The sequence below is a fragment of the Erpetoichthys calabaricus genome, chromosome 15 (genome assembly GCF_900747795.2).
Source record: "Erpetoichthys calabaricus chromosome 15, fErpCal1.3, whole genome shotgun sequence".
Taxonomy (NCBI): Eukaryota; Metazoa; Chordata; class Cladistia; order Polypteriformes; family Polypteridae; genus Erpetoichthys; species Erpetoichthys calabaricus.
This window is the reverse complement of record NC_041408.2, coordinates 90,780,665-90,793,924: the sequence shown is the minus strand read 5'-3', so window position 1 is coordinate 90,793,924 and position 13,260 is coordinate 90,780,665. Positions and strand designations below refer to the sequence as shown.

The following is a 13,260-nucleotide window of genomic DNA, read 5'->3' as shown; positions in this document are numbered from 1 at the left end:
TGATGGTGTTGAAGGTGCTAGAGAAGTCCAGAAACATAATTCTTAGTGCACCACTGCCTCTGTCCAAGTGGGAGAGGGATCATTGTAGCATGTAGATGATGGCATCCTCCGCACCCACCTTCTCCTGGTATGCAAACTGCAGAGGGTCGAGGGCGTGACGGACCTGTGGCCTCAGGTGGTGAAGCAGCAGCCGCTCCATGGTCTTCATCACATGTGACGTCAGAGCGACAGGCCGGAAGTCATTCAGCTCACTAGTACGTGATACCTTTGGGACTGGGGTGATGCAAGATGTTTTCCAAAGCCTCAGGACTCTCCCCTGTTCCAGGCTCAGGTTGAAGATGCGCTGTAGAGGACTCCCCAGCTCCAACGCACAGGCCTTCAGCAGTCATGGCGATACTCCATCTGGACCCTCTGCTTTGCTGGCACGAAGTCTCCTCAGCTCTCTGCTCACCTGGGCTGCTGTAATTGTGGGTGGGGGGAAAACTCTGTCCTTATGCTGGTATCAGCAGAAGGATGGGTGGAGGATGCAGTACTCTTACGTGAGAGTGGGTTAGGGTGGTCAAACCTGTTAAAGAAGTTGTCCATCTGGTTTGCTCTCTTCACGTCTCTCTCAATGGTGGCACCCCACTTCGAGCTGCAGCCAGTGATGATCTTCATCCCATCCCACACTTCCTTCATGCTGTTATTCTGCAACTTCTGCTCCAGCTTTCTCCTGTACTGCTCCTTTGCCGCCCTGAGCTGGACTCGGAGTTCCTTCTGCACGCGCTTGAGCTCATGCTGATCACCGCCTTTAAAAGCCCTTTTCTTCTGGTTCAATAGGCCCTTGATGTCACTTGTAATCCATGGCTTGTTGTTAGCATAGCAGCGTACTGTTCTTACTGGAACTACAATGTCCATACAGAAGTTGATGTAGTAAGTAAGATTTGGACATAATATGTCTTCTTTAATTGTGAACTTAAAGTGAGGAAAACGTTAAAATTTATAAGAGCTGAGAGAGCAAGAACTGTGTCTGTCAAAAGCATGCACACCAATGAGAGGTGAGAGGACCGTGGGCGTGGTTCAATATGGTTGAGGATGAGGATGGGAGTTGAAAAAAAAATCTCATGGCCAGTCTCGTCTGCAGGATTTTTTTATATGATAGAGAGATAGTATTTATTTATTGACAGCAAGTCACAACATACATAGATTAGCAGAGGGTCCAGCATGCCCATGTGTTAAGACGGCCCTGAGTGTGATATCATCTGAGCTGACTGTCGAAATACAACAAGGGATCGAAACTTGGATACGTAAAGAGATTCAACTTACGGCTACTCCGGGTAACCCTCTGGCTCCATTTTCACCACTTAATCCAAGATCCCCCTATATTTAGAACAAAACAAAAAAAGAAAGAGTTTAGGTGGTAGTATACTGTATGTCAAAGCAGGATTAAGGCCTCCCCACAGGCCCCGGGGTGACTTAGCTCCCCAACGGAGAGTCTTACCAATGCAGCACATGGAAAAATTGTGAGTAAGCCCTGCACTGCCTTGGCTGAGAAGAAACCCCACATGACATGAATGGTCTCAGGATGCTTTACTGTTGGCATCACACAGGTCTGATGGTAGCACCGTTCTCCTTTTCTTTTTTCCAGATACCCCCAAACAATCAGAAAGGGGATTCATCAGAGACAATCACTTTTTCCCAGCAGTCCAATCCCAGCATATCAGTCTGTCCCTGATGGCTTCTTTGCTGCCCTTCTTGACAACCACCAGGCCATCCTCCATGAGTCTTCACCTCACTCACACCTGCCTGCTGCCATTCCTGAGCCAGCTCTGCACTGGTGGTGCCCCAATCCCGAGCCATGAATGAAGAATGGGACCAAAACATCCTCTGAGACCAACTTCTCTCAACCATCCAAGAACAGTTTGTTGGTCAACAATGCATGATGGAGCACCGGGCCATAAGGCAAAATTGAGAACTAAGTGGCTTGGGGAACAAAACATCGACATTGTAGATCCATGTCCAGGAAACTCCTCAGAATTTAATCCCATTGAGAGGTGGGTGGACAAACAAAAATCCACCGATCCTGATTATGTAAGAATGGGCAGCTGCCATCTGCACTGGTGGTGCCCCAATCCCGAGCTATGAATGAAGAATGGGACCAAAACATCCTCAGAGACCAAATTCTCCCAACCATCCAAGAACAGTTTGTTGGCCAACAATGCATTATGGAGCACCGGACCACAAGGCAAAAGTTAGAACTAAGTGGCTCGGAGAACAAAACATTCGAAATTGTAGATCCATGGTCAGGAAACTCCTCAGACCTTAATCCCATTGAGAGGTGGGTGGACAAACAAAAATCCACCAATCCTGATTATTTAAGAATGGGCAGCTGCCATCAGTCAGGATTGGGCCCAGAAGTTGATGGACAGCCTGCCAGGGTTAATTGCAGAGGTCTTGAAAAAGAAAGAAGAGCCAACACTGCAAATATGGACTGTTAATGTCATTGTCAATAAAATACTTTGAAACTTCTGAAATGCTTGTAATTCTACTTCAGTATCCCATAGAAACATCTGACCAAAAGATCTAAAAACACTGAAGCAGCAAACTTTGTGAAAACCAACACTTGGGTCATTCTCAGAACTTTTCACCATGACTGTATAGGGCCCACAGTTCTGTGCTACACCCCTGCACACACCACAACCACACACAAGGATCAGCAATCCACCAGGGAGAACATGAAAATTCCACATAGGGAGGTCCCTGGTCTCCTTACTACCAGTGCTCCATCGTACCCACCCTTCCTGTATTTGGTGTAATTTCCACATTCAAATCCAGTCGCATTTTTTATAAAAGAGATCCACGGACTTGCATGTTTTCCATAACAGATGAAAGTTACTGGTGTTGGTAAACAAATTAAAAGTGCGTACCTTCGGTCCGGGAAGGCCGTCATTTCCTGGAATTCCTGGCATACCCTGCAAAAACAATATGTATGTGAGAAAAGTAAATCAAACTTTGTGGATGTCCATAACCACTGAGTATAGTCGTTGATTGTAAGCACAACGTAATAATGGAAGAGTCTGCACTTGGAAAACAACAGAAGGGTACATGCATAGTAGATCCATACTTTGCTCATAACATTTCAGGTTGGTCCCTCAACCATTGAATGAAAAACACCAATCATAACAGTTCCCTGTTCACCCCTTATCCAGGTTTAACGGTGTCCACAGTAGAAGGAGGTTGCCCACTTCTCCTAGGGCTTCAACCGGTACTGATTTCCAGATCTTTTCAATCCCTTGCTAGACTCCTAGGATTCCACAAGCTTCTATCATGTCTTAGGGAGCTCTTTTGATCCACACACGTCAATAAGCAAAGAAATAGCAAACACCAGACCCTCGATATCTACATTTTAAATAAGACAGTCGGGCCCACCTTCATTCTTCCTTAAGGAGTTTCTAATCATTGGCACCTCATAAGAAACACCTGATTCTCATTTGACGGATTTCACGTGGTGATCAATGCAAGGTTGGAGTTACATTAGCCACGTGACAAACCTGCATTTTTTTGTGGAATTCCATTACGAGAATGAAAACTCCATGTCCGTCTGATGGGTCATTTGTTCAGGTCCATCACCTTTACCTGCAGGCACCGTTTGCATGAAGATCCATTGTTCGTCTTGTTCAAATACAGTAGAGTCTCGCTTATCCGACCTTCACTTATCCGACATTCCGTATTATCCGACGTCCCACCGCAAAAAAAAAAAAAAAACGCATCAATCGGCAACAAGAACTGCAAGTTGCGAGCGTGAGCGTAGTCTATTTTTTGTTACTAAGTTCATTTTTTCAGTTCATTTTTTCTGTTGTTTTGTTGTAAAACATGATTATTAGGTTTGTAATGTGTAAAATTACAGTATAACATAGTTTGATGTTTGATGTTAACGTTAACGGTAACATTTAACATTATACAAAGTTATTGTCTGGTTTTTTTTTTTGTTTTTTTTTTTACCTGCATTATTATCAATATTTAATTTAATATTGTTTATTGTATCAGTATGCTGCTGCTGGATAATGTGAATTTCCCCTTGGGATTAATAAAGTATCTATCTATCTATCTATCTATCTATCTATCTATCTATCTATCTATCTATCTATCTATCTATCTATCTATCAGGCTTTTTCTTTTTTTTTGTTTTTATTTATCAATTTTTATTGTAATCATTCCATACAAATAGATCAATTTATAACCAAACAAAATTGAAGACAAATCAAACCCCACCCCTGAGAGGGAGAGCTTAGCCAAAGGAGAATCGCTTAGTGCTTTTTAATAAGGCAACAATAAGCAAAAGAACGGGAGAAATAAATATATAGGTAAATAGGAGATGGAGAAGGGAATTAAATGTGGTAATAGTTATTTCTCTTATTCTAAAATAATATTGATTAGATCGTGCCAGGTTTTGAAAAAAATAGGCATTTTCTTAACACCTCCTATTATCTGACATTTTTGCTTATCAGACGTTCTGCCGGCCCGTTTATGTCAGATAAGCCAGACTCTACTGTATATTGACGAAGTTCCGTAGTTTCCTTGGGGTGCACTGACTTTTTCACACGACTGTTTTTTTTTTTTTTTGTGTGTGTGTGTGTGTGTGCCTGGGTAGAACTGAACAAAAAGCCTAGAAAAGGCCAAGCATACATATTGAGCTGCTTTGGAAATACTGGTCTGGAGTGTTTAAAACTCTAAAGTGAACAGCAAGATACGACTATGATGGGCCAACTTCTCTGAAGCGGCCTTGTACGAGTCAGTCTTGGCACCGAGGGTAATTTAAACCAGATCAAATATGTGGCTTCGAAAGCTCAATCTAAATCACCCAAGGAAGCACAGCAATGTGGAACACACCATAGCTGGGAGAACAATGCCAGGCTCCAGCAAGAAAGATTGTGATGGAATAGCGAATGACTCGCTGGCGTGGACAGAAAGTTGATGTCATTGTTTTAGGAAATCCTCTGTAAGCATTTATCTGATTTCGGCACTGGCTGCAGCAGGCATCCCATTTTCATAAAACATCGCTCATTTACCTAATGATGAGACTGAGCGATGAGGACAGAATCCACGGAAGTAATTGCACTGCATGCAGAGACTTTGGGAAATCCAGCAATCGCCTCCAGAGACAGTAAGAACATAATATCCCGTCACATACATAACATCCTCAGACCTGCTTCATTTGGTTTTGGGTTGCGGTGGGCAGCCCCGTCGCCAGAAAATCTTGGGCCCCTGACCATTAAGGCTGAGCACCTGGACCCCCCTTGTTCCGTACTAGGATAATTTTGCCTCCCCTAGCTGATCGAGTAACGTGCCTATGCTACACTCATGCTTAACGCCAATCACATTGAAATTTAGCGCAACCATAATTAAATTTATGTAATATCATATCTACTATGTAAACGTCCCGCCAATTTCTGCAATTTCTTCTTCCCTCGTGATTCCCATAAAGATGTCGCTTCAAGATGAAAGCTTTGATGTTTGAACTAGGTGGGCTCCCCTTGTGTCCTGGAGATGTTTAGTGGCAGGGATCTCTTCGATGGAGGTTGTGACAACGAGTGCAATTCTTAGTAGGCTTATATCTGGCTCTGGTGCGGATTTCACTCGGCAGAACTAGAAATGCTTCACAGTGGCACTCATACTAATTAACACACAATACAATATCGCCGGCTCAGTGAAATCGAGTTACAGAGTTTATATCGATATGGCATACGTTCGCACCACGCCAATAATTGCTATTCGACCTCAGCCGTCCCGTCGGCGCCATTGGATGAAGATTCACAGAAATCTTGGGGCCCCTTGTCATGGTTGCCTCCCCCAGACGGCAGCTCTGTGGTGGGTCACAGCTGTCCTTGACAGCATCAGGTGCAAAGATGGTACAAGCACCGGGCATGGCCTCGATCTACTGCCAGTCCCGCTCATGCGTATGCCTGTATTGCGACCTGCAAGCTTTATCCATTTTTTGTGGATTTCCTGGATGGATTTACGCAATTCTATACATTGATCTGGATGGGGTTTAGACTTCAAGGAGTATGACTTTCTCATTACTTCATAATTTTCCAAGCTCAAAATATTCCCATATCTTTGTTTTCTAAGGGAGCTGCAATTCCGGAACTCTTGTGTCATTCATTGTCATGCTTATTCTCCCAGAATTCCCTTGGAATGTGACATCATTGAAGCAACCCTTAAACCAGCGTTTCTCAACCTTTAAGGATTTGCGACCCGAGTTTTCATAACAGTTTTAATCGTACCCCCCTAACTTTTTTTTGAAAGGAGCCCACTAATACCAATTTGTTCTTTTTTAATTAATGATATATCATAGATGCATATTTTATTATACTGTACTTACTTAACTTTTATCGACATTTATCTAACTCTATATTTATTTTTCTAGTATCAGAATGTAGTTTAAGTTAATTTGTTTTGTTTTCAATATTTTCGATTCTTGTTTTCTTTTTTTCACATCTTCGCGACCCCCTTTTTGTTACTTTGCGCACCCCTAGGGGGGCCCGCCCAACAGATTGAGAACCACTGCCTTAAACCGTTGTTGAACTCTCTGTGCTCTTACCACAACAAGACTGAAAGAACCCTCTGAGATCTTCCGAGAGAAGGTTCTGGATGCTTAGGAGTTTAGAAAGGGATCTCGCCACAATCGGTGTTGAGGATTGCGATTAAGGATTGTCACACAAGTGTGACTGGGAGAGAGTTAAAGGGCATGAATGGTAGTAATTCCACGGCAGACCAGGGGGTGGCGAGCTGCACTGATTTTCTTTCTCGATCCCTTGCAGACCATCCATGGGAAATCCTGCAGGGTTCTGGCACCACAAATGATGTCACTTCCAGTCCAGGAGCCACTGATAATGTCACTTTCCTTCTCGGCATATACAGTGGGTATAGAAAATAATCCCCCCCCCCCTTCAAAATATTCCTATTTTTTTGCTTTACAGCCTTAAATGAAAACACACAAACCAATATTTTTTCCAGCTTTACTTACTCAATGCAATCTCTAACATCCAAGTGAAAGATCTCACAGCTACAGTTCAGGAGAATTTAAAAAAAATAAAAAACAAAAACTTCCCGGCCCAATGACATCACTTCCAGTTCCAACCCCAAGAATGTTAATTCTGGTCCCGCCCCCCCAGATGACATCACTTCCGCCGACCTGCTTTAAAAGCCAGACGACCTCCACTTGTATTCAGTTCAGTTGCTGGACTCAACCTGTACACTTCTGTGTTGCCAAATCTCCAGTATTGCAGCCTTATTCAAGTATACGGGTGGCTGCCCCAAACCTCTTTTTGGTGTCAAGGTCTATTCATTTTACAATCAATAATTCAGGCAGTAAAGTTAATATGAAATGAATTATGATATCTAGTTAGACTGCGCTACTATAGGGGCTCAAGAGTGGATTAGCGAAGGTCAGGGTCCTTCACCTGCACATTGATGTCCGCGCAGCGTAGCCTCTGCCAGACGAGTGTGCAGAGTACTCCACGATTTAACAGCGCTGATATCTGCGTTCTCAGGCTTTTATATTAACACGCACAAATATACAGTGGGGTGGGGGGGACAAGGAATTGATCCCCTGCTGAATTTGTAAGTCTGCTCCTTTACAAAGAAATGAACAGTCCCTGATTTTTATGGTAGTTTCATTTTAATGGAGAGAGACGGAATATCAACCGAAAATCCAGAAAAGGTACACGACATCAGAGTTATTAGAGACGGTTCATTTCTTTGTACAGTCAGTGAGCAAACGTACAAATTCAGCAGGGGATCAAATCCTTTGTATTTATAAAATATTGTATTTTAAATTAGCATGTAAGTGTATTTGTCAATGCGTCTTTGTATATCCTAATGATAATAAAGTTACAGCAGAACATATTAGCATAAAGAATCAGTTGTTAAAGGCTCGTCATTTTTCCCTTCTTGCAAGCGGCATTGAAGCACCAAGTCGAGGCTGTCCGCTGCTTGGCCCTCATCAGTGAAGCTGCCCGCTGCCGCTGACTGGCACAGCCGCCTGTCATTCCAGCCATAAGGGACACGAGTGCAACAATGAATTAGTAATTGAATTATTAGTTGAGCGGTCCGGGTTTTCACATCCTGATCCCAAATTAATTGTAAGAATTGATTAACCAAAAGGCCATCGATTTTTAACAGGGACGTGAAAACGAAGGGAGGGGCAATCAGATGATGCTCACCTCCAGGTGGCGAATACGTCCTTGACGTCAAAGTGGCTGTGATGAGAAAATGGACTCCAATAGCATTTCGATTCATTAGGGCTCATCTTCGGGCAATAAAGTTAATACGAAATGCATTATGATATCTAGTTAGCCTGCGTTACGTAGGGGCTCAAGAGTGGATTAGCGAAGGTCAAGGTCCTTTACCTGCACATTGATATCCGCGCAGCGTAGCTTCTGCCAGACGAGTGTGCAGCGTACGCCACGACTTCACAGCGCCGATATCTGCGTTCGCAGGCTTTTATATTAACACGCACAAATATACAGTGGGGTGAAATTTGGATTTGATCCCCTGCTGAATTTGTAAGTTTGCTCCTTTACAAAGAATTGAACAGTCTCTGATTTTAATGGAGAGAAACAGAATATCAACGGAAAATCCAGAAAAGACACATCCATATTACTAACCGAGAATGCTAAACCGGATGATGGACGCAGGCACATCCGGCAATGGGCCATAGCTGCAAAAAGACGTACTGCGCAGGCGCAAAAAGAGTCCGCGAGAGTCGGCTGAGGAGCCGAGAAAGGCGGACAAAAGAGGGCGAGAGAGGCGGATGAGGGGCCGCGAGAGGCGGACAAGACCACAGAAAAAAGGAGTGAGCACAGGAAAAATGGAGAAATGAGGCGCAAAGAGCACCGAAAAAAGGAAAAGGCACATAAAAAAGTATTCAAACGCAAGCAAAGCACGAAACACATTGCACACGAAACTAGACCCAAAAAAAAAAAAAAAAAAAAAAAAGAGGCTCGCGCACAACAGCAAGGCACCCCCCCCCCCCCCACCTACAGGCACCGGACGGAACACACACCAAGAGGGGGATTCAACAAGCCCATGGAACACAAAAAAAAGAACACAAAACCACCCCACAGACCCTACAAGCAAGGGACGGGACACACACAAAGAGGGGGATTCAACAAGACACAGGAACACAAAAAGAAAGAAGACGCTCGCGCGACAACAATCCTCAACCCCCCCCCCACACACACACACACATCCATAAGAAGTGACACCCAAAGCCACATATTCTAAAGTGAACATCAACACCTTCACACTAGACAGCATAGGTGTCAGCATTGGTGGATCTCCTTACAATAAAGCACTATTAATCGTTCAACTGCAGAAAAGGAAACATATTAACAGTGACTGCGATCCTCCTTATTACTTATCCATATTTCGCATGCTGAGAAAGAAACAAGTCATGAATACACGGTCACGGGTACAAAACGAAAAGGAAAGGATAACAGGAACAAACACACGAACACGAAAGAAACAACAAAATAGACGGCTATGCAGCATAGGTGGATCTCCTTACAATAAGGCACTATTAACCGTTCAACCGCAGAAAAGTCTCCATATTAACAGTGAGTGCAATACTCCTTATTACTTATCCATATTTCTAAAAGAAAAAATGTCTCGACTCCAAAAACGCAAAGCTCAACTAAAGCTTCTAACTAACGATGTACCTAAAAGTAAAAACTTTATGAACTGCATTAGATCCTACAATAGTTCATTTGCTTTTGCATGTACCGGAGTAAATATCAGGCCACCAAAAGGCAATGGCCCATACTACTTTCGCATATGTGCACAAATACTGCATCAAATTGGAACAGTGAACCCTGAAACAAATCAACAACGCAAATATGCACAAATCTACATCCTAGATCCACATTACGCAAACTATCAATCAAAGTGCTGCATCGCAACAGGCACGGATTCAAAACGAAACACCTCCCGTCTCAGACATACGTTAATGGCAGCGAAGGCTACAACGGGCTTCTCACACAGCACAGGCAAATGGATTACAGCTCCAAAACAACACGTCTCAAATACTACACATGCAACAACGCGCCTCTCAAACGGCACAAGCAAAACATACACCAGGAAAATTCATTCGGATTAATGAATGTCATTTGCAATCATTCTCATTCAGTTCACTTCCCTGAAGAAACAACTGGCAATACAAGTTATACATTTACACGTTGTTGTCAAAAGGGTCAAATTAGACTGCCTTCTTTACATTCATATACTGAATATCTACAGAAGCTTATAACTGACGATGTACCTGAAAGTGAAATCTTTATCAACTACATTAGATCCTACAAATCGGTATCCACTATGAACATTAACGGTGGCACTGCACGTGACATCCGTCTTGAAAAAATGTTATTTATTGATGAATGTACAATGGCATGAAGTCACTTACTCAACACCATTCATAAACTTCTACAAACGTTTATGAATAATAATATTCGATTTGGAGGAAAGGTAATTTTATGAGGAGGAGATTTTAGACAGTGATTAGCTATTCTTCCAGATGCCATGCACTCAGCTATTGTTTAGTGCACCTTAAAATACGCAGACAATTGGCATTACTTTCAAAAGATACAGTTAGTAAAAAAGATACGATGTCCAGAACCAGATCATAACAATTGCTTATTACAACTGAGAGATGGTACACTCACCAATACAGCTGGACTTCAGGCACATATTATTACAATTCCTCAAGCCTTTATCTGCGACGACTTAGTTACAGAGACATTTGGAACAGCAATCTCATTAGACCAAATGCCCCTTTTAACACAACGCACTATATTATGTCCAAAAAATATTAATGTGGAAAACATTAATACCCAAGTCATTCCATTACTTCCTGGAGAGACACAACTCTTTCTAAGCTCTGAGAAACTTGACTCTGATCACAACAATAACCATCTTAAATGACCTTACAAGTTCTGAGCTGGAATTACCTTTTACACTTAAACGGCGTGTACAAAGAAATTTTCCAATAAACCTTTACACTGTGCCACACACTTTATTGTTTGCTTTCTATTTGCATCATCTACACCGTCACACTATTCTATATCTCATTCATACATCACGCTCTTTGTCATTCCGAACACCAGGGGTTGGCGAGCGAAGCGAGCAGGGGGCAGAGCCCCCTAGTGACATCAGAGTTAGAAATTGATTTACATGTCATTGAGTGAAACACGTATGTGATCCCCTACAACCCAGCCGGAATTCTGGCTCCCACAGATTGGCTCACATGGCACACAGATTACAATCAATCAATCAATCCCAGATACCCCTGATCTCAACTCCTTATGTGTATAAAGCACACCAGTCCACAGAATCCATTTCTTCCATTCCAGCCTCTCCACCACTATGGGCAACACCAAAGAGCCGTCACAGGACTGGAATGGGCTACAAGACCACCAGCAAGAAGCTTGGTGACAAGGTGACAACTGTTGCGGTTATTTTCCAGTGGCCTTCACTTTTTGATTTACCCTCTGTGGACCACCAGGGGGCACACCAGCCACCCCAGCCCGATACAGACAGACATTGGGAAAGAAGTTCAGCACATTTATTTTTTATTTTTCTTTCTCCTCCTGTGGGAATCACCTTCCCCTGTTTCCCACGTGTACAGCACAGTCACAACACAAGTACAGTCCAGCACCAAACACTCTCTTTGCCTCGACTCCTCCTCACAAGCTTCATTCTTCTCCCACCCGACTCTGGCTCCCTTAGTAGTGGCCGCTGGCTCCTTTTATAAGGCACCCCGAGGGGCTCCAGGTGCTCGTTGACCATCTGGCAGCACTTCTGGGTGTGGCAGAAGTGCTACATACAAGGGCTCAGCAGTTCACCAGGCACCCCCTAGTGGTGGCCATGGGCACCAACAGGGTTGAGCTTCCAAGCTCCATGCTGCATGCCAGGAGGACCTGCCTTCTAGCGCTCGAGGGGGTAATAGTATGGATAGGCTCTCTCCCAATGACCTCCTATTATAGGGGCATCCCAGCCGGGCAAGGTCCCCAGCCGTCCACCACACCTTATAGTTATGTCAAGAACTGCACTTCACTTTATTTTGTTAATAAAAGCACTGAGCGCACTTTGCACCTACTTGTCCTTATTATGGCTTATCCTCAGACATGACTATCAAGAGTTGCAGGTTCAAGGAGGTGTTGGCAGTTGCAGCCACCGTGGGCCATTAAATACCCCCAACACCCACACCCACACCCACACCCACACCATACAGTTTACAGCGACCCGTGATTGTGTTTTGCTACTCTTGCAGGCCCATCTTTTTCTACAGAGTTTACAAAATCCACACTGACCTATCCCAGAATTCCAAGCACCGATACAATCTATCCACAATTACAAACCCCCTCAAGATTCTTTTCCTTAATCTGTTGCTGCTCCTGCACTGCCATGTGTCAAAGAGATTTAGATGGAAACGGAATTTCCCCGAGCGGCGGGCTGTTCCAGCGATTTGAAAAGGCTGCACCGAGGTGAACTTCCTGCAACGTAGCAAAACAAACAGAGCAGCTTGGCCCATTCTCGTTTTTTTTCTCTCAAAGTAACCACAGCAGAGAAGTTACATTTCTCCAATTTTATTTATTTATTTATTTATTTTCGTTTAATGGGTTGCATGCCAGGAAAAAAAAAAAAAGGGACTTCTCAAAAGACGGGCAAGGATGAGACCCCCCCGACGACGTTGTCCTGGTTAGTATCTCAAAACCCAGAAAACAGCGGTTATTTCTTAACTCTTTGACCATTTGAATGTGGAGGTCTTCCTTCTCGCGCATATCTGGATTGGCTGTTTCCACCACTTCCGCCATTTTTTTGTTTTCAGGGTCCAGTCCCCCAAACCCCCCCACCCCAGGTCCTCACAGACCATACTCTGAAAAATAAAGATTCTAAAATGAGGGAGTATGGTTGTTCATAGGACTATTGCTTGATAAAGGACCGTATCATTCTATAAAGGCTTCTTTGCTTATGGGCTTTGTAAAGGTTCATAGTTTGATTTTTGATTTGATTTGATAAACTTTCTTAATCAGGTCAGGTCAGGTTGGGGAGCCTGCACTGGTACATCACATGGCTACACCCACCACATGATGAAACAACTCAGGATCCTGGTTGGCAACCCCCAAGGCAGACCCCCCCTAGGAAATGACCCTCTATCTGCTGCAGCCAGTTGTTATGTGGGCATCCCCTTGGCCTGGTCCAGCAACTCGGGTCCTCAACAAT

General features: G+C 43.7%; 1 protein-coding gene across 1 annotated transcript in view; it reads right to left on the bottom strand.

Annotated features, from left to right (window-relative positions):
• col21a1 (collagen, type XXI, alpha 1) overlaps positions 1 to 13,260 on the bottom strand; it is a 212,475-nt gene that overhangs the window by 58,793 nt on the left and 140,422 nt on the right. The window contains exons 18-19 of the mRNA XM_028820544.2: positions 2,907 to 2,951; positions 1,306 to 1,359 (exon numbers count right to left, since the gene is read on the bottom strand). Coding sequence (XP_028676377.1) covers positions 1,306 to 1,359; positions 2,907 to 2,951 — 99 coding nt within the window. The remainder of the gene's footprint in view (positions 1 to 1,305; positions 1,360 to 2,906; positions 2,952 to 13,260) is intronic.